The sequence below is a fragment of the Astatotilapia calliptera genome, chromosome 22 (assembly GCF_900246225.1).
Source record: "Astatotilapia calliptera chromosome 22, fAstCal1.2, whole genome shotgun sequence".
NCBI classification, from domain to species: domain Eukaryota; kingdom Metazoa; phylum Chordata; class Actinopteri; order Cichliformes; family Cichlidae; genus Astatotilapia; species Astatotilapia calliptera.
In genome coordinates, this window is record NC_039322.1 from 14,165,563 (window position 1) to 14,192,380 (window position 26,818).

Here is a 26,818-nt window from a genome sequence, read left to right on the forward strand (position 1 = left end):
ACTCTATACAGGTCGGCAGTCTATTGCAGGCCTAACATAAACCGACAACCATTCATCATCACATTCACACCTACAGCCAATTTAGAGTCACTGGTTAACCTAATAAGCCCGTATTTTGGACTGTAGCAGGCACAGGAAGAACATGCACACAGACGACACAAAAAAGGGCCCCAGCTGGTGGATGTCATATTCTTTGCCCTGCAATTATTACTTAAAAGTGGATCCCTGCAATGTGGAAGCCATTAAATCATTTATGTTACTTACTACTTCTCATTTTTCTAGTTTTTGCATGCTTCTACCTTCAAAATAGTGGTTAGAAATGTCAGAAAGAATCTGACTGAACTTGGAATATGGTGCTATTGTTGGAACCTCCCGTCCACAAACAACACCAAGAGCAGATAGAAATCACTTTGCATTTGCTTCATTGTGCATGAAAGCACTGCCATGAAATTTTCATGATGTGGTGTCCCAAAAACTATAAAAGTTTAATTCTAAATGATACACTTGTTATGGATACAAAGTGCATTCAAGCTGAGAACAAGAAAACCAATGAGAGAAAACACTGGAAACTTTTTGCCTGTTCATTTGTTGTCTGTATCTTCTTAGGACCCATGTGAAGTGAGTACAGAAGAGGAAAGACTGCATGGTGGAGAAATGTTTAACTTGGACTCCTGGCAAACAGAGCCACGTCGGTATTATAGCTTAATAAGAGCAAAAATAATTATTGCTTCAGTTTATAGAACGCTGTCCTCCCCAATGTCTTTGAAAAAGCTACCGGGTACGGTGTTAAATATTTAGAGCTTCTTTCTGCCAGGATTTTGTCAGTTTTTGTCTTAAATGGAAACATTGTAATTTTGGAAATTGAATTGAAAATCCAATGTTAAATAAGTTTGGACCAAAATGTGTATTAATATAACAAACAGGATTTAAAAGTCAAATTTACAAGGAATCCCGTACTTATAAAATTGCGTTACTGGCAGAACCAAATTATAAATCATGTGTGTGTGTGTGTGTGTGTGAGAGAGAGAGAGTGTGAGTGAGAGAGAAGGCTTCAACAGTTTTACAAAGGCTTTTTGCCAGTGTCTGTGATGTCTGTCACTCTTTGGCCAGACTAACAATGCTTTCAGTCAGGCTATTTCTTCAAGTCATTCATCATTTACAGAATAAAATAAATGTTTTACTGGGGTCCTGAATAAAAAGAAACAGTGGAATATTGTTTCATTTGGGCCAAGAGCTGAGTGAAAGTGTACCTGCACTGGAAAATTTGCATAACTTGATTAGAGATACACAAGCACTTCAAGGAAATGTTCAATAGCTTAAGCACACTTTTTATTTAAATATAGCCTGGATTAAAGTAAACACGTCACATATTAATTACAAATGAGGTGAAATTACCATTGGAAAGTAAAACTAATTAAAAAAGACAAGAAAACAAACAAAAAAATATTAAAGATCCTCAACAGGACATGAACCTCCTGCCTTCTTCTTTGGCCTCTGTAGCTCTTCCAGAGCCCTCAGGTCATCTGGATCCCTTTTTTTATCAGTTCCCAGAGTCAGAACCAGACACGGAGAAGGTGCATTCAGCTTTTATGCTCCATATATCCTTTTTATTTGTTTTTGTTTTCTAATGTCTCTGTAAAGCTCTTTGAATCACCTTGTTGTTGAATTGTGCTATATAAATAAACTTGCCTTTCAAACAAGGCTGTGTTTTCTTAATCGTTTCTGACAAAATGGCAGCATTTGATGCATTTGGATGAGAACCTATTGGACCAATCAGCAGGAGTTCGGTGCAGTCTGTGTTAAATGTCAACAGGTATAAGATGTTGTGTGACCCTTGCACACTTGACTATTGACCTACGGTCTTTCTCAAACCTTACTCTGATACTCCTGCATGATGTCTTTTATAGTTTCATGTTTCATGTTGACTGTTTATTTACCCCCCCCCCCCCCCCCCCCCCCCCCCAAGTGTTTCCCAAGTGTTTGCATCGCTTAGCTTTCTTTGCACTCCTATTGGCAGCCCACCTCTCTGCCAGTTGCTAAGGTTACCAGACAGTAAGGAGGGAGGTAAAGTATGCAAGGAAACTTGGAAGAAGAGAGAGTGATGAGAGACACTATGTGTGTGTGTGTGTGTGTGTGTGTGTGTGTGTCACAGCGTGGGCTCATTCTTTCTATTTAGATTAAACAATCATGACAGTTAAAGTAACAAACGCTCAAACTTAACTGTTTTAGAAAAGACACTGAGCCAGTGTTTAAAAGAATAGAGAGAGCTCACTGTGCCCTGAATAAACTTTAATGCGTTCATTTGCTTAGCTTTTTTAGATTCCTGTCTTTGTGGTTTTTCCTTTCTTGAGCAAACGGTAAAACCGCATCATTAAATGCAAGTCCAGTTGAGTTGTTTTCTTTTTGTATGTTGCTGAAAAGTTGCCAAAACAGCATTAGTGGATTTTTTGTAGTGGGCAGTAAAAGAAGTAATACTGCAAACTAGGGGATGGTTGCTGTCCAAGGTCCTGAATTTGTTCTTCACAATCGCTTGATTTGTTCAATTAATTGAGTGTCAAGCAGGATCCCTTTTTTTGTTATCACTTTTTAGCTTTGGAATTAGAGGAGATAAAACACACAAATACCTGGCATCTTTGCTCTAAAAGACCTGAGTTTATTAGACCACCACCCAATACAGGTTTAAAGCTGTCCTAAATTAGCAATTACCAGAGTAATTTTTTATGTTTCTGTTATGGTTAATCCACTAGCATGCCCAAGCTTGTTAACCGGAATTATAGTTTTTAATGCTGCAATATCATTATTGTTGAAATCCATGAACTTTTAAATTTTGTTTTGCAAAAAAGCAGACAAGAATTGCGAAGCACATGATTTTTTTTTTCATTAAGAAGCCAGTTATTGTTACAGTTGTTTACTTGCCTTTCTCAACAGAACAATTAGTTTCAGTGGTTGAATGCTCTGGTTGATTAATTACTGATTTCTCACAGAAATCCAGTGTGTTGGCTCAAATTTGGGTATAAAGATATGAAGCTTAATTTATTATCTGCCTAATATTTAGCAATATCATTTTTAGTTACAAACAAGGTTTTGACGTGACCGTGGCTCAGGGGGTTGGGAATCGCATCTGTAACTGGAAGGTCGCCGGTTCGATCCCTGGGCTCTCTGTCCTGGTCATTGTGTCCTTGGGCAAGACACTTTACCCTACTTGCCTACTGGTGTTGGCCAGAGGGGCCGATGGCGCGACATGGCAGCCTCGCTTCTGTCAGTCTGCCCCAGGGCAGCTGTGGCTACAACCGTAGCTTGCCTCCACCAGTGTGTGAATGCGAGAGTGAATGAATAGTGGTATTGTAAAGCGCTTTGGGTGCCTTGAAAAGCGCTATATAAATCCAATCCATTATTATTATTATTGACAGATTTCTAAACTATTTGTGTTTTCTTGTTTTTAATACATTGATGCATTTGTTAAATTTGTTAAGCACTGTAAATGGTGTATTCATTTTCTCTTAGCCAAGTATCACCTAATTGTTTTAGCTCTTTCCATGTTTCCATGTACACTATATACAGGTTTGGCATTTGTGTTTCATTTTTATTTGTATGCAGACAATTCTGTGTTATATAAGCAATGTTTGGTTTGACTCAGGCTCAGCAGAGGAATAGACTTTAATATACTTCAACCTCAAAACTATCAGTTCAGTGACAGTTAGAGAAAAGTCTATCCACAAAGTAGAAAACTCCTTTACTTAAAAGCACCTGTTCAATCATTTTAAACATGATGCTCCCCTTACGAGTGAGCCAGTTAAAAATGTCTAAAACAATGTTTTTTTTTAAATTATTGATTATTGAATTAAATTGATAGGGGCTATTTCACACTGAAATCAGTGACTACAAATAGTAATATAAAGCCTGTGTTTGCAGGGCAGAATAGGTTTAATAAAAGACCGTAATAGGTATGTGAAATCTAGGATCATTTTTAAACCTCCCATTCTTAAAAATGAAGGTATCCTTCCCCCTGATACTACAGTGTGAATCAATCTTAATTGAAGTGCACTGACAAATCCTTGGATTAGCACTTTAAAGCGAGCATGCAACGTCGAAACTTTCCACAGTCCTCAGGTGTTTGGGGCAGCACTGATGTGAATCTTGAGTTCAAAATAACTGAACTGGTTAGCATTGCTCCCTGAATGCATCTATTTTTCCACACCGGAGGGTTTGAAGTAAATACATAATTTCCCAACAGAGATCAATATTGTCGAATACTTCTCTGAGTTCGTAATGAGCTTCCCAAAGCAGAGGTTCCTGAGGTAACTAAATTTGATCCACACCGCTGAATTGTTCATTTTGTGTCACTGCACTCTACTCATTAACCATATCACTGTGACAGCACAGCCCCAGCTGTTGATGGGGTTCAGTCCTGTGAATTAATCATTGCCTGAAACAATCAATTTTAAGTCTCGACTGGTTTTGATCAATCAGTGACTTGGTTTACCCATGTACAGTATGTGACTGGTTCCGATGCAGTCTTAACAGATGGCCCCCTCTAATTAAAAGTACTGTTGCTGACTGGAACCAGAGCTCAGTTCTCATCTTGTTAGCCCAAAGAAGTGATTTATAGAAATGTAGGCTTCAAGTATAAGGTCAGTATGTCAGCTGTTAGAGTACAGTAGGGATGTACTTAAAAAAGATTGGCAGGACTGAATTTGTGCCTCAGAGATCACAGTGAAGATTTCTATGTTAAACCCATAATGGACAAGAACTGATGTATTTTTATGTTTATTACTGAATATTTTTATAGCCTACCTGCTTTATTAGTTTAGATCAAATAATCAGGCAGAAAAAAGAGAGAGAAAATGATAAAATTGGGTTAAATTTGTGCTCAGAGAGCTATTATGACATTCAAACTGAAAGCCGCTTTTTAATTTTTTTTCAAGTCTTCAAAATGTCATAATTGTGCTTCTTTCCAACATGGCAATCCTGCTGGAAATACTTTCACAAATTTGGAAACCTCAGACATTCTTTTTAGGGCTTTCAGATCGTTGCCAGGTTTGAGCATGAACACCAAATATAAACCCCGAGGGTGGGGAAAAAAAAAAAAAGAAATAGATTACGGAAAGCAGTAATGTGGCCTAATTACACTTTTAAATTGCCAAGAAAGATTACTCAGAAATAGACCCAAATATTAGAAGATAATGGAAATGTCTGTCTCAAAAAGCAACTGCTGGAAAGAGGTTGAGGATTACAAAAAAATATTTTCCTCCATATTCCTGGAATCGAGGCAGATTTTAGGTATGGTAGGGATTTATATCTCAGTTAGAGCATCCATGGACCCTGCTGAAGCTCCCTGTAGAGCAACACTGACTCCTTATTCCTGACTGCTTAGTTTCACTTCAATGCCAGCTTCATATAACACACTGTGGCCGTAGATGTGTATGCCTTTTCGCCTCCCAAAAGACAATCTAAGAGGTAATTGGACAATAGTTACATTACAGAGGATCATGTCTGTCAGAAACACTCTTGTATCATTTGCTGCAGTGTTTTTTGATGGCAGCAGATGTTCACTGTTGTTAGTTTGGCATCAAATGTCTTTGTCTTTGTTAAGTACAAAGTGAAGAGTTTCCTAACCTCAGTCTTCTACCAGCGTTCTGTATGCAAAGATATGTTACTGTCCTTGATTATTGATGACGTTTGTTGATTTTTTTTTATTTTTAGCATTTTTGCACCTCAATCACGTCCATATTCTCCCATTGTTATGTTAACGAGGGCTTTTTAATTTAAATAGATAAAAGCAACTTACATTAGTAGAAGGCGCACATTAGTTGTGTTGAATCTTCTGTCATTGTTTATTAATTTGCAGTATTTTATTTTATTCAGATGCAACACGTTGGTTAAAGTGTCAGTCAGATGTCTTATTTCTGTAGTATTTCACAGCATAATTGAATTTGTGAGTTTCTTCTTAAGCTGAACAGTGGGTTCAGGATGTGGAGATGATGCCGACCACAGATAAATGGTTAAAGAAATTCGTCCGCGGAGAGTAGATAATGATATGTCCCAAGACACTGTCACGGCACTAGTCGTAATTTTGCCACACTTATTAGAAGACGTCTAAGCTGTAAGCCCTACAGATGAACTTATTTGGCTGTGATCTCTCGAGTTATAAAATATAAATATTGTGAGCCCACAAAGACAAAACATTGGACCAACAATTCAGATACAGTACCTGACAGTAATGTAATGTTCCACTGCAAAACTTTATTATAACTTTAAGGAAAAAATTCTGTTTCTTCATTATTTTTCTTTCTTTTCACTCCGCACTGTGTGTACATAATTTCGTTCCACCTCATGTTAACATGTGATGCGAATGACAAATAAAGCTCCTTGAATCCTTCTGTCTGTCTTCAAAAGAACTTGGAACAGTAAAAATAGCATTTTCTTAAATAAAAAAACAAACATGTTCATCTGAAGTTTTGCTTCAAATGAACGTTATGGAATAATGACATCATTTAGACTGGTTTGTTATAGGCATTGCCTTCATTTTGCAATTCTGTCAGCCAACGGGTACAAAATTGCCTGAGGATGGGGGGGGGAAAGACGCTTGCTATGGGACATTTTTTCTGTCAGTGGCACCAGAGAGGGTGATGACATAGACTCTTCATTAGTTACACCATGCTGGTACAGGGTGTAACTAATGAAGTGGCCAGTGAGCACCTCTTTTGTCTACAGAACTGCCTTAATTATTCATGGCACAGATTCAACAAGGTGCTGGAAACATTCCTCAGAGACTTTGTCAATATTGACATGATAGCATCACACAGTTGCTACAGATTTGTCAGCTGCACATCCATATTGACAACCTACAATTCTACTGGATTGAAATCTGCTAACTATGGCTGCAGTCAACTCACTTGCTTGTTCAAGAAACCAGTTGGAGATGACTTGAATTGTATGATATGGTGCGTTATCCTACTGAAAGCAGCAGCCATCAGAAGATGTGTACACTGTTCTCAAAAAATAGGTTGGACATTGTCAGCAACCGTACGCAGGTAGCTTGTGGTGTTTAAATGATGCTTTGGGCACTTAAGGGGTCAAAGTGTGTCAAAATATCTTATAGACTACCACTAAACCACCACCAGCAGCCTGAAGTCTGGATAAAAGGTGAGACTCGTGATTTCATGTTATTTAGACTAAACTCTGATGCAACAGCACTTGAGACTCATCAGACTATGGATATTTTGTCATTTTTGGACCACTCTGAAATGACTATGTGGGAAAATTCCTGTAGATCAGCAGTTTCTGAAATATTCAGACCAGCCCATCTGTCACCAACACCCATGCCATGTTAAAGGTCACCTTTCTTCAACCTTCTGATGCTTAGTTGACTTTCAGCAATTTCTCTCGACCATGTCTACATGCCTAAATGCATTAAACTCCTGTCATGGAATGATGGTAAGGGTTTTTGTCTGTCCATTCATATTTAAAAGAACAATTATCTACATACTTGAATCCTTGTAGTTACTTGCCTAACATCCAAGCCATATTGTTACACCATACTGTATGCAACTCTTAATTAAGCATACCTTTAATTTTTTCAAAGTAGTGTTCATTGTTTCAAGCACAGGATTATTGGTAGTTGCTAGTCTAACTAGCATCTGAACAGTTATTATCTAGAATGGTATTAACTGAGAAGTTAAATTGGATACGGTAAAAAATGAACATATTCTCCAGCCTCCCTGAGAACATATTTTGCTGACTGCAATCAGCGTGTTTGCAGATAAGACTACACTCACTAATGACACAGCTAGTTATAAGTCTCCTGACAGGTGAGATTGGGAGGTGTCCTGTGAATCTTATGGACACTGCCTGGAAGAAGTAAAGTGTGCCCCTCAAATGCCAGGCGACATGCTTTAGCACTTCCAAGTATGCATTAAACATTATGTTGAGCCACTATTCCCTGTCTCCCAATTTTATTAAAATGGCACAATGCACAGGATTTATATTAACTCTAGATTCTACACTACTTTTGCCTCACTTTAATGCATGACAGTTGAATAATACATTTAGCATCTCTGCAGAATTAAAAGGGAGCTACTCTTTCCTTCCCTCATCTTTTCAACGTATGACTTAAAAGTTTTAGTGGTTGAACGAAATTCCACGTCTCGCCATGGCCGTATTAGACTTTAATATTTTACTAAAGAAATCTGAGGTAGCACTTATTGGCAATGGGAACACGGATGCTTTTACTTCAAAGAATGTATTAATGTCTAGACAAAGCTATCCTGTGATCATAGCCTAATCTTGTCTATATAAAGGAATTTTTTTGTTTTGAGTTTTCTGAAATAAATATTATAGCCTGAAAGATGTCAAATATTACATATTTTGATTAAGTTATGTCTATTGCATGTGAATAAGCATTTCTGCTTGTGTGAGTTGAGTTAGCCCACTTGGGTTTTGAAAAACTCTTATAACTGCAATTTGTGTCAATCATTTAAACATCTGAAGACTGTAAAAATATATCTAATAAAAGGTCACAGTAAACAGTTTATTATATAACTCTTGTGTTGAGATCAAAAGAGATGACACGATTCAATAACCTGATAATATGAAAAAAATAGCACGAGGGCATATAATAAGGCACTGTACACTTAGGCACATAAAATACAAGATTGACTTTATGGCTGTTTTACATTTTTGAAAACTTATTTTAGGGTTTCCAGTGCTGGTATTGAACTCTTTTATTGATTGATCCTAAAAAAGAGAGAAACTGGGTTGTTACTAATCAATCAGCAAAGTCTTGGGGTTGTAAATTTATGTTATCAGAACACCAAAAAATAAAATATATGCCTCCTTAACAATGTCAATAACTCAACAAGCGCTGAAACAGCAGATAGAACAGGTATAAAGAGGCAGAAATGTTCTTATTGGCCTCAATCCACAACATGTCCCATGATGCTGGCATCATTAAAAATCAGGAATCATGAAGTTGGTATACTATGTGCTTGCCCCAGGATGGACTATAAAAGATTTTAACTACTACACAAAAAAACAAAAACACACACAAAACCAGGAACAGATGAGTAAAGGCACATGTGTAGCACTTGTGCCCTGTCACTCTGTACTCTGTTGTTGAATGTGATCATTTGTTTACCCATTTACTTTTATTTTAATCCTCAGAATCAGAATCAGAATACTTTATTCATCCCTAGGGGGATGAGACCTAACTAATAATGAGACCTAACTTATTGAATCCTCAGATAGTTGTCAGCAGCCCCCCCACCACCACACACACTTTTACAAAAAAAAAAAAAAAAGTCACAAGCCCTCATTTTGATAAGAGGTGTTTGCTGAACAGTCATGTGAATAAGTCCTTGCTGTGATTTGCGATGCACTTTTGCTGTTGAGAGTTGACTGGGTGAATCCAAATGATACTGCTTGTAGTAGCAGTCTCATATAAGTCAAGTTTTAGCCTTATGAATCAGTGACTGTACAGCACTCCAGCCTTTTAAATGACCTTTCTAACTCATTGTATGTACCTTAAGTTCGTTACATTTACTACTACATTCACACATCAGTCCTGTGTTAAATGCATGCCTGAACGTCCTCGCTTATATAACTGATGATTACTCAACTACAAATTGAGCCTCTTTTCACTTAGCAATGCTTCGTTTCACAACAGCATAGTGAGAACGATAAGTGTGCGTGTGAATGAGAGTGTGAGGAAAACAGTGTGAATTTAACCCCAGGTTGCCAGTCTCAACAGCTCCAGCCTTCATGTGAACAGAACTGTGTCAACCCTCTCATTGTCTCGGAGGGAACCCCATCCTACTCTGGAGGGTAACTGCAGACATGGGAGGGTCTTCAGAAGCTGGCCCATGTGTTAACTTCATTGTTGTCTTCTATAAGCCTAGCATAAATCTTAGAATATACACCGTTACATTTGTGATACAGGTGACATTCACCGTCTACATTATTGTTTTTGATTTTTTTCACTTTACCACACTGCACTCAAGATATACAACCTCAGGTCCAAAGAAGTTAGGGCACTGTGTAAAATGTTGATAAACACAGAATGCAAGCATTTGCAAATCTCATAAATCCATTATTAGTTTACAATAGAAAACATATCAAATGTTTAAACAGAAACATTTCAGTATTTGATGAAAAAAAAAATATTGTCTCCTTTTTAATTTTATGGTGGTAAGTTGTTTACCACCCCATTGTTCCACTCAAGTCTGATATATGATTCTTGCTGCCCCACAGTCCTGGCTCTCTTGGGTCCTGTTGAATTTTTCGTTTCATTTCATGTTTTCCCCTTGGTGAAAGATGTGGACTGCAGGCAAGCCAGTACAGCACCCATATTTTTAGTTTTGTCACTTACGCACAGAGATTTCTCCACATTCTATGAATCTTTTGATATGTTTGCACTATAGATGATGATACATTCCACAAGAAGTCCTACCATGTCTCAAATTTCCACTATAATTTAGAGTCCAATTACCTCTTGAAGTGTCATGAACTGTGTGGCAGGCAAGAATGGAAGACCCAATATGCAGACTCCAGGAGCCAAAGATAAACTCAAAAACTCGAAGCTTTATCGCTGGCAGCGAGGAAATACAAAAATTAACTGGAAATATACATTAAACTAAACAGGTAGCTAAACAGACAGCACACACAGCTAGACGTGAGGGAGCTCACAACACAGACAAAGGAAAACACAGGGCTTAAATACTCAGAGGGATAACGAGAAGATGGGGAACAGGTGGTAACACAGCCTGGACAAATCAGAGCTAACGAGACACAGGAAGCAAAGCAGACCATGCTGACAAAGGACAAGGACTATCAAAATAAAACAAGAAACACACAAACTGAACTCAAAACACGTGCGCTTAACACTACGGATGGAGAAATGAAAACAGAGACAAGATTCACAAAACGCAAGGCATTGCTAGACACAGAGGGAGGTAAAACATAATCACTAACAGCAAGGAATAAACAACCTAACATAAACCACTCAGAGAACCTAAACTGAGAATATTCCTTTAACCCACTAGACAAAGAAAACTAGAACATAATGAAATAAACAAAATCAAAGAGCCAAAAACACAAAACACTGGGTTGATGGCCCAGGCACCCTAACATGAAGTATCGGCTTTCATACATTCATAGTAAAATTAAAATATTAAGAGCTACAGTTAGCTAACCCTAACCCTCTGTGTTAGTTGAATTGCATAGAAGAAAATCAGGCTAATGTCTACCTGATAAGGAAGTCATATGCACAGAAACAAAGATGAGAGTAATCATTTTTAATGACTATTTTCCTCAGGACCACATGTTTATGTTTGTAACAAATCCCACAAAGAGGGAGGCTGATAGCTGTGTTTCTGACTCAGTTGTGCATTGAAACTGTTTTTGCTATTTGAAGCAAAGTTTGTCAGCAGCTATTCTACTTTTTTTTTTCCTTTTTACAAATATATACTTTTAGTTATATGCAGTAGAAAATGCTAAGGTATAATATAGGAGGAGTGTGGTTTTGCTATAAGGAGTAAACTTATAACAATTTTCTTGTTTTTTTTTTTTGTTCGTTTTATATCAAATGTCAAATAAATAAGAATTATATGAGGAAAATAAATAGAATAGTAGGAAATGTTTGACCTGCTGCCATGTTTGCCCATTCTGCTTCACCTCTCTGTATACTCAAAATTTATTGACAGCTGAAAATGAAATTATAATCCTGGGAGTGAATCCCCTAAGTGGCCCCTAAGCCCCTTTCAGACATGCACTCCTTTCCATTATTGTGATGGCATCTGAATGTGCCATCTTCATGTCTGAAAAAACAAGCTGTTCACACTACACTTTAGTTGATGCTGAAAATGTTGGTTGCTACCAGTGCTACTAGTTTTTTCAGCATATGGGCTGTGAAAATATTTGAAAAAGGATTTGCAAAAAGTTGTTATGAAAGTATGAATATCATCCCTAAAGCCATCAGTGTTATGTATTGTATGTCTGAAAATGGCTGTTGTGACTCCAGCAGTAGCTTCATGTTAATTTTCCAGCTGTTGGTGTATGGAAGATGATGGATAGGAAAAGGGAGGGAAAAAATTCTGTTGATTTGTTTTTGAAATGTTTTCAGGAACTTCAGCAACGTTGTATTAAGAAGGAAGTGTGGGAGAGAAGACTGTACTCTCAGTGTGGGTTTGCATGGGCGACCTCATTAGTCACATTGGAGGTGATGACACTTAGCAGACACAAATCAATAGTAAACCCCTAAGACAGCCTTTCATCCCCATTTCTTTCTGTCTCATTAACTCTTTATGCTTTTATCTACCTACCTTTCAGTAAAGGTTTTATGAAACCCCATAATATGATGTCTGTATGTTTGCATTTCTCTACATACATGCAGTAGGGTCAATAGAACAACTGACTGCTGTAATCAGCAGTCAGTAATTTAGATTTTCCAGTAGTACTACCATTTTTCTCCTTTTCAGATTTTTAAAACACAGGGACTAACTCAATAAGTACAGTATTAATCTTTACAGGGGCAAAGCCAAGTAGTCATTCAGTGTCTTGCTGCTTTACTCCCTCCCTGCCTCACTGCTCAGAAGCACACACTCAAGGTTGTATTTACCAAAAACTCTTCTTTGCTTAAAATTCTTTCCCTGCTCTCTTTGACCCACTTTCTTAGAAAGAGGTTTTTTTTTAATTTATCAGGGAATGTGAGTGTTTGCGTATTCCCACCACCTCCTGTCCTCACTGCTTACTGTGCCTTTCCCCTTCCCTTACCCCAGAGTGCCAGAGTGTCTCTAAGCTGCTATTTCGCCAGCCGCCATAAAAGTCAGCATGCTGCAGTCAGAAACACACCTTTCAAATATCATGGCTTATCACTGTGCTTTTGCATAATACTAATGTTCATTTCCAGTGCACGGCTGTAATTTCTTTTCATAGAATAGAGTAGAATAGAATAAAACAGAATTGATATTCCTATTCATAGTTGTTACAATTTTTACTTGATTTTACTTTTACTTAGATTCTGATGTTACCAAAAAGAGAGATGACAGTCAAGGAATCATAAATTGAAATAGGTGAATTTGCAAAATAATGGTAGTAGTATAACTTCCAGGCTGAGAAAGAAGCTTTTTAAAAGCTTGTTGTGAAAAAAGTTTTAAGCTGGTTGTGTGTGTGTGTGTGTGTGTGTGTGTGTGGGGGGGGGGGGGGGGGGGGGGGGGGTTATTGGTCATTCTAAACCATAGATAATATAAAAGATGGCTGTAGCTATCATTACATGACCAATTTGGTCTTTGGGTTCCTGTTTTGAAGCATCACAATGGGTGTTTTTCCCATCGCTATCTTGGTGTTTTGAACCCATATGTGATTTGCAAGCGTTGGATTTGACTGTGAAACCGATTATCCTGCGTAACTCTCCTGCCTGACACATAAATTGCCAAATGGAGTTAATGTTTTATTTGGTACACTGGTAACAGAGACCATAAACTGATTGGGTCCTTACAGAGTTCTAGTGGCGTTTTTCATATAGACTTCTGTAGGAAAAGAACCCACAAGTATTTCCCCCTGATGGCCATTAAAAAGAATGCAGCTTTTGAAGTACTTAACTGGAAGGTTGAAATGGTTTGGGCATGTGCAGAGGAGGTATAGTGCATATATCGCATAAAGGATGCTGAATATGGTGCTGCCAGGCAGGAGGAAAATCACAGAGAAGAGTCATGGATGAGTGAGAGAGTTCATGCAGAGGAGGTCAGGGATAGGATGAAATGGAGGCAGAATATCCACTGTAGCGACCCCTAAAAGCACCAGCTGAAAAAAGAAGAGGGTCAGATTTGCTTCTAGAAGGACTTTGACTATATCCAGCATCACATTTTAAGAAAACACCACTGAACGTTTGTACATTTCCGCTTTCGAAAAAAGTCTGTTGTACAGTCTGTGAGGTAGCATAACATAAGCAGCATGGAAAGTGATAGAGAGACAGCATCTGCAGACTGTTCAAGTTTCTTTTAAGTGTTCTTTATTTTCTGGCGTTGCCTTTCAACAGTTATTCCACGAAACAGAAGAACCTGGCAGTCAAAATCTCACCTGCTTTATACAGAATTCCATTCACATCTCAACCTCATTAACCTCTACCATTGAGAAAACAGGGTAGACTAAATAACACAGTCTAGACAAAGAAAAAGGAATATAATCATTCTTCCACTTAACAAACTCATTCTCTGACTCATGAGGTTATTTTAAAGGAAATAAACAATTTTACACAAAAGAAACACCCCTTCATTTGGTTACACCCAATTGACATGAGCAATGATATCATGTCCTATAAAAACAGGAAGTACTGGGGCGGCCCTTCCTGTTCATATAGGACCTGCACAAAGGAACACACAATGGTAAGTATAAACAAACGAAAGATTCAAATCAACTACTGATGAAGTGACATTTAGCTTTAAGAACTAGTGATGGGCAGATGAAGCCCCATGAAGCACTGAAGCTTTTCATCCAATTGGTTCACCCCAACGCGAAGCTTCATGAAGCTTCATTTGCTCTAGCAGGACACCTACTGGACGTAAAAATAATAGCTGGCATGAATTTGAAGAGTGTGGCATTTTGCACACAGCCTGTAAATGTCAACAACAAAAGGAGTGTGTAAAACATGTATATTGTAGTGATGGCAGTATACTGTGTATATTTATGCTGGCAGTATGGAAAATGATTATTTGCGGCAAAGTTCGAACCGCTTCATGAACCAGTCACGTGGTACAGCCGGGCAGCGAGGCTTCGGACGTCATCATTTTCAGCTCCTCCCATAAATGAAGCAAGCCTCGATACGCGCTTCGCGGAAACGCCCCCTCCATTACTCGACACACGCTCCGAAGCCTCGATACAGAACGTCCCATCACTATTAAGAACATTTGCACAGATGTAATGAATGGAACCAATGCTACCACAAACAGACCCGGGATAGTATGCAGAGGCAAAGTTACATGTGCTGTGTTTACATTAAAGCATTATGATTGACTATAAGATAACAGAACACAAAATAACAATATATGCAAGTGACAAATGGTAAACGAATTCAGTCCTAGCCACTTTGTCACACAGTCGTTGCTGGTTATTGGAGCAATTTGAAACAAATGCAACAGATGAATCGGCTCCAGTAGAAGATGTGCAACAAAACCTGCATGATATTTTCATGTCAGGAGACCTGACACTGATCTATAATTTAAAATTCTTAATGATGACGTTTTCCTGGCATGAGTTTTCACACCAGTGAAAACTGTTTAGCTAATGTAGGAACTACAAAAAGGTGATAGAAGCAATAAAAACCCTACCCTGCATCACTTACTTCAGGACTATGCTGGGGATTTTCAATCACTCCACTAGTATGTTAAAAACATGCTGTCATTTGCCATCAACATTCAGAAGATGTGGAGGACGCCTTAAAGGAACAAGTCGGTTGTGAAGATGCATTTTGACTATGGAAGGCTAATCACATTCAAAATGTGAAAGCATAAAGATGAAAGTAACAATGAATTGAGATGGTGTTGGATTATTTATTGCATTTACATATAATCTTCTAGGAGGGCATAAAAGCCCTTCACAGTTTTAAATGGCCTCAACAGTAAATCTGTGTTTCTACAAGTCACCAACAGCACTAATGGTTTCCATTCAACCATTCCATCATTCGTTTGGCCAGTTTTGAGTCTGATAAAGACTGGCTTTCTTGAGCTCAATGGTGTAAAGTAGGCTACAGGATTGCTGAAGATGTCTTGATTGACAGGTGAAGCTTTTTAATACATTCGAGAAATATTCAACAGTCATTCTGTATTTTTCTGGTTTATTTCAGATTTTCATTCTGCTTAGATTTTTTTAGATATATAATAACCATTACAAAGTGCTTCCTTTATCACTACAAAGGGAGTGATGTAACCATACTTTGTGCTTTTAAACTACAATGGGTGCCCACACACTGCAGCAAGCAGGTTTTAAGTTTTAGTCCAAATAGGTGAGCGGAAATATGTTTTACACTATCTTAGAAAGTCCCTATTTTGTTGAAAATTGTAACCACCCACAAAGATCAGTGGTATATCGTGGCCTGATCTCGTCTTCTGTCTCATCTTCTGTCCCTTCCACCGCCCTGGCATCACACCTGCACACAGGCTTTTGCTTAACTCACATCTCACCAGACAGTGCTCATCCTCAAAATAACTCTAGACAACAAAAGCCACATGGGACAGCAGACTTGTTAGCTTTCACACCATTTTACCTTATACCAAGGCAATGATGGAAGGGCTGACCCTGCTGAATAAATCATACCTCAGTTTTCTTCATTTCTTCAGTAACCTATATTTACGATCTTAAAATATGACTTACCGGTATAGTGCAGCTTTGCCTCACGCTTCCTTACAAATGCTTACAGCAGTTTTACAGGACCTTAGTCTGATAATTTCTGCTGTCATTTAAAGTTTAAACCTTGGTTCTGGTTGAAGTTGTTGCTCTAGTGAGGAGACAGTAAAACTGCTCATCTCTGGACTCATAGTAATATCTAATACTTGCGTATATTATGGACAAGTTGGGATAATAAAAATTTCTCCTTTAATATCTTCCGTTTAAAGTAACAGAATGCAGTGTTGTGTAGTGAATTTAGTGGTAACAAGCCAGCGTTTAGGATGTTTTTGGATCAGATAGATAATTATAACGACATTATCAAAATTTATCACCAGGAAATAGCTAAACAAATGTATGCTGACTCTGCAGTCACAGCATTCAAGTGCTGTTTTCCTTTTTTTGGAACAGTAGTGATTAAATTATCTTAGGCTGATTATGTCCCCACAGCGCTGTATTATATAAAGAGGTTCTGCCTCCTGAAGTGGCTGCATAAAAGCAGAGTACCACGCGTCTGTATATTTCTCCATGTACCTCTCCTCTTTACCGCTTCATCATCTCTTTCTTTCTGATTCCCTTAACGCAGCAAGAGTCCCCTCTGTTCTCATCTTTTCTCCATCAGTCCCATTTGTTTACTGTTCTCTCAAATCTTGTCTTTGTCTTTACTTTTATGTGTGTCCCTCCGTCTCATTCTTGTTGTTCTCTTTTTCTCTCTCTTTATCTCTACTCCATCGCCCCCCCCCTCCTTCCCCTGACTGACAGTGTTATAAATTGATTTTCAGCCCGGTGTGTTCCTTCTGTCTCTCTCTAGGCATTTCCCTTATTTAGCCTCTACCACTCCAGGGTATAGTCTAGACCGCAGGCCGACTGTCAGTCAGTGGCAGTGTGGAGCAGTCTAATTCTTGGCTGACAAGCATTCCTGACAGCAGGAACCAATGGGACGTTTCAAACATGCTTACTCTCTTTGGCTATGTCTCTCTCTGTTGCAATTTTTTTTCTTTGCTCTCTCTCATTTTCCTCACATTTTCCCTTCCTGTGCACTCCACTCTTCATTCTGTCATCGTTTTTTTTTCTCAGTTTATCTACCTTTCTGCCACCGCTCCTTAATTTTCTTCATCTTTCTTTCACTCAATCATCCCAAACCACCACAAGACAATTACAGATACAATCATTTTCCAGAGCCATGCACAGCTCATTTAAATTAACTAACGTTGGACTCATGCACACGTGTGCACACCAATACATGCATTATATTTTGTCCTCTGGTGCTTTGAGTGCAGTTGTGATCTGAATACTCACTGAATGATTGGTATGTCTGCAAGGATTTTTTATTTTTTTTGGTCAGTTTGCTCCATTGGGAAATCCATTCTTTAATCATAAATGAGTGTGTGTGAGATTAGACGAAGTATCCCTTTAAGCGAATCTGGTACCACAGAGGTCCTGAGAGACATGAAGGGAGAAAGAGAGAGAAAGAGATCAATAAGAAGGAGAAGGAGAGACAGACAGAGCATGGCATAGAGGTGGAAAGGAATTTAAACTTTAAAAAAAAATTCTTCAGGGATGGATTTGTGTAATTTCACTGCACTGCTCAGGATATGGCTAATATTTTATTTTACAGTATGTGTGCACACCCACACAGATATGTCTCATATGGAGACATTGCTGCCACCCCCTAGCAGGAAATGGGGACGCCCAGAAACCTTAAGGGGGTAGTGCAGATTGCATTCAAATGAAAAATAGGATAATTTCACATTTTCTTCATTTAGCAGTCAGAACCATGTGGAAATAGCTATAGTGATCATAGGGTTCCCTTTGCAAAATGACAAGCCTAGTAATTGATTTCACCCCTTCAGAATCATCAAGCTTATTTCAGAACGTGTAAAGTCAAATTATCTTACTGAATGGCAATGGCAGATTTTTATTAATTTATATATTCAGTTTGACTAATATCATTTCCCTAGCTTCATGATGATGCTTTTCTCACTGACTTTAAAGGCTCAAGGATTCTTTCAGCCTGCACTAGTTTTCCGGACCAGGGCGTGTGTGGGCGTTGCTACTGATACTCTTGAGAAAATAAAGTGCGAAGCAGAAGTCTATTTTGCAAGCTCAAAGACGCCATAGTCAAGTGTACAATCATTTGAGGCATTATTTTTCAATTTTGAATGTCTTAGCGACTGCACAAATTTACTCTTCCATCACAAATCATTGCTCAGTGGTACATGGTCCAGCCTATTATGAACCTAGAAGTTTTCCACACCACAGATTAATCTTGCAACAACATAAGAGTGTCAACAAAGCTTTTGAGCCTAAAAACCTGAAACAGAATTTCTGCCCAATGTAATTTGGGAAATATCTTTAACATCAGAGGGTGCATGCACGCAAACAATCGTATTCACATTCACTGGCTATTCAGAACAATTTTATTTTTGAAAAGAAATAGAGCACTTTGCTCTCAGACTACTGGCTCAGACTTAAAATCTTTGGTAAAGCGTATAGTTATGGCTGGATCACTTTACCCTAAACACTGCCTTGGTTATGTTGAATAGGACTAGGCTGCTGGGGGCTTTGCAAACAGTTTGCATTTAATCATTAGTTAAATGATTAACCCCCCAGGAGAAATGTTCTCCTGGAGGTTTCTTCCTATTAAATGGGAGTTTTTCTTTTCCCCACTGTCGCCAAATACTTTCTCACATGGGGTCGTCTGAGTTTTGGGGTCTCTGTGCTATTGTGGGGCTGAGTTGAATTGAACAGAACTGAATTGAATTAGACTTCTCAAAATATTTGCTGATATGTTATTTAAAGTCCAAAATTTACACTATATCTTTAATTAGCTGTCCATAAAACTGGACTTCTCACAATGGTGTGACAAGTGCTGGGGTAAGTCACTTGTTAATCTCACATTTCCTTTTTTTCCTGGAGTGTTATCTTAGACATTCAAGATGAGATATTGCTTTGAGAAAAGAGATCAAGCTTATATTGTAGACCAGGGTTCATTAAATCCACTCAATTCACGAAGCAGATTTTCTTCTTTGTCTTTAAGCTTTCTTTATCCAGGGAAGGTTTTGCTGAGCACGCATGCTCTTTTCCAGCTAAACCCTGTTCCTCATTAGCACCAGCGCAGATACTCACACCTGGGAGCTACCCAGTCCAGCCACAAATCTTTTACTGTTTGCCAATTAGCATCTCGTTTTAAGTCTTCAGGGGGATATGTGTTCCTTTAAATGAATTCCTACTCAAAATCCCTTTAAGAATTAAACACACCTGGCCTGTATTTGACTATAAGCAAAGTTTGCATGTGCTAAATTGTTTGTGGAGGGCAGTGTCACTCCACAGACATGGTTATATTGGATATAATGACTTTGCACAACAAATAGGTCCAGTTATGACACACTTTCAAGGCAAAAAATACACTTCATCTTCACAGTGTTTGCCAAAATCTGACTCAATTCGGTGTGTCTCGCTACTTCTTTTAACCTCCTCTGCTATGGGTCAAAATCAGCCTAATCGGGTGCCAGTTTCGCTCACTGGGTTAAGTAGGCGACCCATACGCCGCAAGGCCACTGCAGAGGCCCGGGTTTCATTCTGCCCCGAGCCATTTCCTTCGTGTCATTCCCCCTGCTCTCTTTCCCTCCTTTCCTGTCTGCTTCACCGACTTATCCAGCAATAAGTCTGCTATAAACAAAAACAAACTTGGCCTGATCTAGCTATGGGAGTACATAAACCCAATATAGTTACTAAAACCAAACAGACAATTAGTCAGATGAGCATAAATGCTACTTCAGGATGTCATTATAGATAATGTGTGTGGTTAACTAGCAAGGTTAGGGTTTGAGAGGACGCTTCATGTGTGCTGTGTGTGAGGGGAGTAGGGGGCAAGAGGGGAGTAAGCTAAGAATTGTGAACAAAGTAAATGGAATAACGTGTAAAAGGTTTAAATGGCAAGCATATTCAATAAGCTGTGTGAATGATGCATGGATTTGTGTGTATATTCCTCGGAATTGCCCCGTGCATGTGAAGCTATGTGTTTACGTGTGTGTTCATGTATGCTTGTCTGTCTGTGACTCTATGCCTGCATCTGCGTGTGTGCATGTGTGTAGAGGGGCTGTCAGTTTCGGTCTGGTAGTCACCATAATTAGAAGTCTCTCTTTTACCCCTGTCTCCTGCTTGCTTTTCCCTTTCTCTCGCTCTCTCTCCTCCGCTGAGTCTAGCCTTCTTCTCCTTTTACTTCTCCCTTTTCTCTGTTTCGATATTTTCAATTCTTTCTCTACCTCTTTCCTCCTCCTACACTCTCTCGCACCCTCTGAGTGATGAGTTTTAAATCATCCTTTCATTCTTGCGCAGTGATGAACGAGGGGGAAATCTGTCCTTTTCTCTTTGTTTATTCAGCTCTCCATCTCTGTCCCTCTGTCTCTTTTTCGCTTTTTATTCACCCCACCTTGTGTCCTCGGTTTTCTGTATAATGAAGTTGCCTAATCTTGGCAAAGATACCCTTAGATTTGTAAGTACACACAGAATTGTAAGTCATATTTGCATATTGTGATGACTTCACATTTAATGTTCAATTTTGTTTAGAAACAAAAGCAAAATAAGCTACACCAAGCAAATAAGTCTAAAAAACAGACAAATCCAAATTCAAGTACTATCCAAAAGTCATTTGAATCAGTTATCACTTGATTAGACTCAAAGAAATCAAAGACATTTGCTCTTTGTATTTGTGTTCATATCTTTTCCCTTTATGAATTGTGGTTTCTGTTAAACTCTCCTTGAAACATTTCATTGTATGATGGTTAAGAACCACATGGGCCTTCTAGTTTTGAACTGGGAAAATGGCAGATAAGTATCTTGTTTTCTTGCTGTACCTTGCAAAATCTTCTTCTTTATTGTTGTTGTTTTCTTCCCTTTTCTTCTTCACTCCTTTGACCTCATTAAAAATATGTAGACAGGGTGACCAGCGGCATGTTAGGTTTGTAGGTATGCGTGTTTGTGCACAGGTATCCCCTCATATGGCTTAGCTTGTCCCTCCCGGTTGCCCAACATCTCATCTCTGATTGGTTGTGAAGGGATAGAGATACCAGCCCTTAATTGGAGCCAAGGCTGCCATTGGTGATTACATCTGTCACTGTGATAGCCTTGGAATAGTCTGGGTAAATGAGGGTTGGACAAACACCACACACGCACAGACATCAGCACACACAGATGCACGCGCGCACACACACGCGCACAGACAGACACACATCATTTTGGTTGGGATGCTGTCTTGGATAATTGGTTCGAAAAGCATCCAGCGGGATCGTCCCTGCTGTCCCCATGGCCCTGGCTGCCATGGTAAATAACAAGGCTCATAAACATGAAAGTCAGGGGGATGATCATCCTGATTTGAGCTTTGCACTCAGATGAGATTGATGAAAGCCTAGAAGTTTAAAGGACTTTGAACATCCAATAATAGCATTTTTCAGCAAAACACTTTCATTTATAGCTAAAACAGCACAGCAAAGCCAAACAACTGTGGCATTAAAGGCTCTTGAAAACTATTTTAAAGCTTTTTTTCTCTTTATTCTGTTCATTTGAATGTTTGCTGATTGTACATGGTTAAAAAACAAGACTAACAACACCTTTATAGGTTAATGGGAAAATTATTTAAAACAGGCATAAATGTTTAGCAATTTGTAATATTTTTTCTTGGCAAGAAGACATGCATTTATAACAGCAAGCGTCTTTGCTGTAGTGTCCTTCAACAGAATAATGTTAAATCCTTACCAGGTACAATGGTTTCTCCTCTGTGAGCTTACTCTGCAATCTCACCTCCCTGTGAAGTACAAGAAGTGAACAGTTTCTCCTTCGGGGATCGATAGAGCATTGCAAGCAGTAGCCTGGACCGACTTCAGTCCTGGACACTCCAAGGTTTTCATCTAGCACCTGTAGTGTATTTGATATAAAAGGATCATTAAGATCAAAGGGAGAAGATAATGATACTGATGTGAACTGTAAAGTCCAAGGAGATCAATTACATTTACATTTTATAATTTAGGCATTTAGCAGGTGCTGTAACCCGGAGAGATTTAAAATAAGTACAGCAGCAGGATTAGCTTCACTTCTAATTTATCAGTACATGAACCTTATAAAAGAAAGTGCAAAGGATCACTGTTGCTGTATTAAACCTTTCTTTCAACTTATTGCCATATCATTAGAATATGTCTGCAGGAATTACACTTCTCGTAGTTTTACTGTTTTAGTAGAATACCACAAGCAGTGCTTCTTAGCAACAACGCGTCATCCTTTATGACTACTTAACTCGAAACCTGAACTTTAATAACTTCTAACAGAGTTCTGAATGACTGACCATAGTTTAAGTCTAATACTGCACTAATATCATTCACAATTGCTTGATTATCCAGTGCTTTACTCACAGGGAAAAAAGCATTGGGAAGCAAGAAAAGCATATTTACTGTTGTCACAAAAAATATAGATTTTTTGTTGTAGTTGATGTTAGAAGTTAGTTTTGCACCTGTCCCTCTAGACCCATATTTTGCACCAATATTTTGTGCTGTAGTTGATTTAGATGTCAGGTTTGCACCCCTCCACCCCCCTAAACCCACTTTCTTTGTCTCCTCCTGCTACCAGCCTGCCACCACATAAACAAAGTCATTTAAAGAGCCTATAGGAGCTCATTAAGATCAAGTAGTATTTATCTTCTCCATCCCTGAAGAATTCATTAACTGTTTTTGATGTTGTATGGTGCGAGCAAGAGCGTAATCGGTGTCGTTTTTCATTTTCAGTTGTTGTAGATGGATGTCTCAACAAAACAAAGCAAATGGTTATTCTGTACAGCTATAAATTGCCGAGTCATGTTCAAAGGCACTGCCGCTGACTGACACACCCCTTTGCTTGTTGTGCATTTTAACATGTCAGTAATTGATTAGCAGCAAACAAAGGAATTGCCAGCTTTTGATCTTGCAGATGCCCATAGGATGAATCCAGGAGAATGCACCGGTCTCTCATTGATTTCACCTTTTAAGTGAGCTGGAAAGGTTGCTCAGTGGCAAAAGAGTTTCCAGTCACTCGGGGGACCCGAGTTCAAGCACCCCATGCTGAATGTGAATACCACTTCCTGGGGTGCTGTTCTGAAGTCCTGCCCCTGCCCCATGCCCTCACTGTGAAGGAGTGCATCACAAACTATAGATAAGCAGCGCTACCCTAGAAGAAGTTCTGGGAAGTACTTACTTCTATGATCTTCATATATTTCTATTAATACGTAATCATAGATCAGCATCAAAGACCAGGATATATCAAAACGAAGCTGACCTACTTAATATCACTCATGCTGACTCGTTGCTTCTTGGTTCATTCATTAAAAGCAATGTTTTGTATATTTTTTTTTTCTTTTGACTTTTTAGTGGTCTTACATAAAATAATAATGAATAATTGACTGTCACTTCTAATGGTTGTGTTTAAAAAAGGCAGTAATAAGTACTTGTTAGTGTGCGTATGTGTGGTTTTGTGTACAGTTTGAATGTGCTATGCAGTTACTACTCTGTCATAATGACAACTGAACCAGCTTTAATACACTGGCAGTTACACACTGATGCTGTTGCAACTGCACGTGCTGAGGAAGACTCATGGCTGCACTTACAATAAATAGTTGTGCGACAGTTACGAAATCCTTTTGTCACAATGGGCAGACATACGGAGGTGAAACTTCTAGCATCATCACTCTTTCACGTTTTAAAATATTGAATAATGAACATTAAACATTTTGAGAGTTCAATTATCTTGATTTATTATAATGTCTTAAGGTCACAACTTCAGTTTGGCACCTTTATGTTTTCTTCCTCTAACTTAAGATGTGCTCAAATCTCTTTTCTCTTTCAGGTTTTATCTACACATGCGGGGGTACACTGAAAGGTCGAAATGGCAGTATAGAATCTCCTGGCTTTCCCTATGGCTACCCAAATGGAGCAAACTGCACCTGGGTCATTGTTGGAGAGGAAGGAAGTAGAATCCAGCTCATCTTCTTGTCATTTGCCATAGAAGAAGAGTATGACTTCCTGTCGTTGTACGACGGACATCCCCACCCTGCTAACTTCAGGACCAGGTAGGGCAGTTTTTATGTGTTATTCTTTTCAATTTTTCTTTTTTCATTTTCTTTTTTTTAAAGCAAGCGTTCATTTTGTCAAAGGAGAGAAATATGAAAACATTTAAAGCTTCAAACTGTTCTCATCCTATAATCTCATTAAAAATGAAGCATTGAATAAACTAAAAAATGCAGAGATCCGTCTCACATTTTGAGTTTTAATATCAATACAAATTGCTTAAGTAAAAGAAAACGTCCTTCTAACAGATACTGACACTACAGATGTTGCCCGAATTCTTTTAAGCAATGTTCACATGGTGTTAAATGACCTTTGATAGCAACAGGGTGATCCACATTTGGTTTGCGGCAGCAATCACTGCCACTGCGGCTTCCTTTAGTTATTGAATTAGTTTATTGAGCTCTTCTTGCAAGAAACACAATACCCTGAAAGAATCTTGTTTTAGATAAGCTATTAAACTCTACTTGTATGATTTTATCAGTCAATCAGTGGAGCTTAATAGCATCTGTCTGTGACTCTATTCACATTCAACATGTTCCTTTAACCCTGAAATGAATTTTGTTTTGTTATTTTATTAACTGTGAAATGTGAGAACACTGTTTAAATGTTTAAATGTCACTGCACACTGTACAAAGTGTTTAGGATGTTGGTTCACAAAAAGTAACTCAATTATATAAATGCAAATTAATTTTTTTTGTGGTTCATTCACACAAAATCATCCCTTAAAGATGGACTTATTGTTATAAGCCAGCTAATCAATAACATCTCACGTCCAAATCTGGTGAGTGAAAATAATCAAAGTAATAAAAGACAACAAACATTGCAACCAATTTAGTATTGGAAGAAAGACATTGTTTATAGAGCATAGCTGTTATTAACTGTTTTGTTTGATGCTTCACTAAGTTTTCTATGTCTTGGTCACATCAGTTATTCAAATTAAATAAACAAGCAAAAATAGAAACCAACTGTGACTCAGAAAGTGAATTTTATTTTATTTTTTTGTGTGGATTTGGTCATCCATGTGGGACGACTTTTTTTTTTTTCAGTGAAGACTATCCAAGCTAAATCCACACGAGAGAAAATTCCCAATATTTTGTTCTTTCTTTGTGTTTTTTTCTTCACTTTGTAATGGATTTGAAGTTGGCTAAGCTTGGTTTCTAAAAGGCTTATAGTGAAGTCTGATCAAACCACACAGCCCCACAGTCCCAACAAAGCAGTTTCTAGTTTTCGTTCAAATCAGATAATCCGCATATCATATAATATAAGGTCTGATGTCACAACCTTGTTTTGCATATCTCATCGGACAAATTATGAACAGAAGCTTCCACTGTTGATGGAAAGATTTCTTTAATTACATCAGGCACGTGTGAGGCAACTACCAACAATATAGTGCCAGGAGAGAAAATCTGGTTTGGTTCAGTTGAGGAAAAAGGATTTGGGTCATGTAGAAATGAAATGAGTCGCCTTGATACTTGTCATGGGGAATGAACTGTTTTCATTAGCTTCAACAGGCATAATTTCTAATCAGCGAGCTGCACTAATCAACCTTTCTCGGACGTGGCGTTTAGGGCCCAAATTGCCATACAGAGTTAATTAAACAAGAGAGGAAAAGAATGGAACAAAACAGAAGAGAATACAAAAGGAAATAAGGTGACTAGGTGATTTTTGCCAGGTTATATAAAATTCTTGTTTCCACAAAGACAAAGAGACTTTCTCCCGACTCCAGTCTAAAGAAACTGGAGCTGGGAGAAAGTCAGAGATGCCCTCTGTGCTCTTATTGGCTGATTAGGATTCTTTGCTTATCTAAGATAACAGAAGATAATGTGTTGTGTGAATGCATTCATGTCCATAGGTTTGTCTGTGCTTGTCTGTGTGTGTATGTGTGTGCCTGTGGGGAAGATTTATGGCATGCATAATTCCAGTCGCCTTGCTACGTAAGCCAAACCTGTGGCTTATTCTCCTGCAGTCTCTTTTTCACTCTTTCATTACTTAAAACAGACATAGACACATAGCAACAAATTGTAATTTCATTGTCAACATAATACAAATTTAAGTGATTAAATACACTGGAGAAGACTGCACGATACGCTGCAAGTCATTTGTTCCCACTCACACACATGCAAATATTTGACCTTGCTCAGTAAAAACATATTTTATGGGGTGGCGCAGTGGTGCAGTAGTTATCACTGTCTCCTCAGAGTAAGGTCCTCCAGCTGACTGAGGCCTTTCTGTGTGGCGGTCTCTCCTGGTGCTCTGGCTTCCGTCCATAGACATGCTTGTTAAGTTAATTGGTGATTCTAAATTGGCTGTGAGTGTGAAAGGTTGTCTGTCTCTCTGCGTTAGCCCTGTAATAG

General features: G+C 38.5%; 1 protein-coding gene across 1 annotated transcript in view; it reads left to right on the forward strand.

Annotated features, from left to right (window-relative positions):
* The window catches only part of csmd3b (CUB and Sushi multiple domains 3b), a 403,942-nt gene that overhangs the window by 67,900 nt on the left and 309,224 nt on the right, over nucleotides 1–26,818 (forward strand). The window contains exon 4 of the mRNA XM_026157423.1: nucleotides 24,244–24,466. Within this exon, the coding sequence (XP_026013208.1) occupies nucleotides 24,244–24,466 (223 nt within the window). The remainder of the gene's footprint in view (nucleotides 1–24,243; nucleotides 24,467–26,818) is intronic.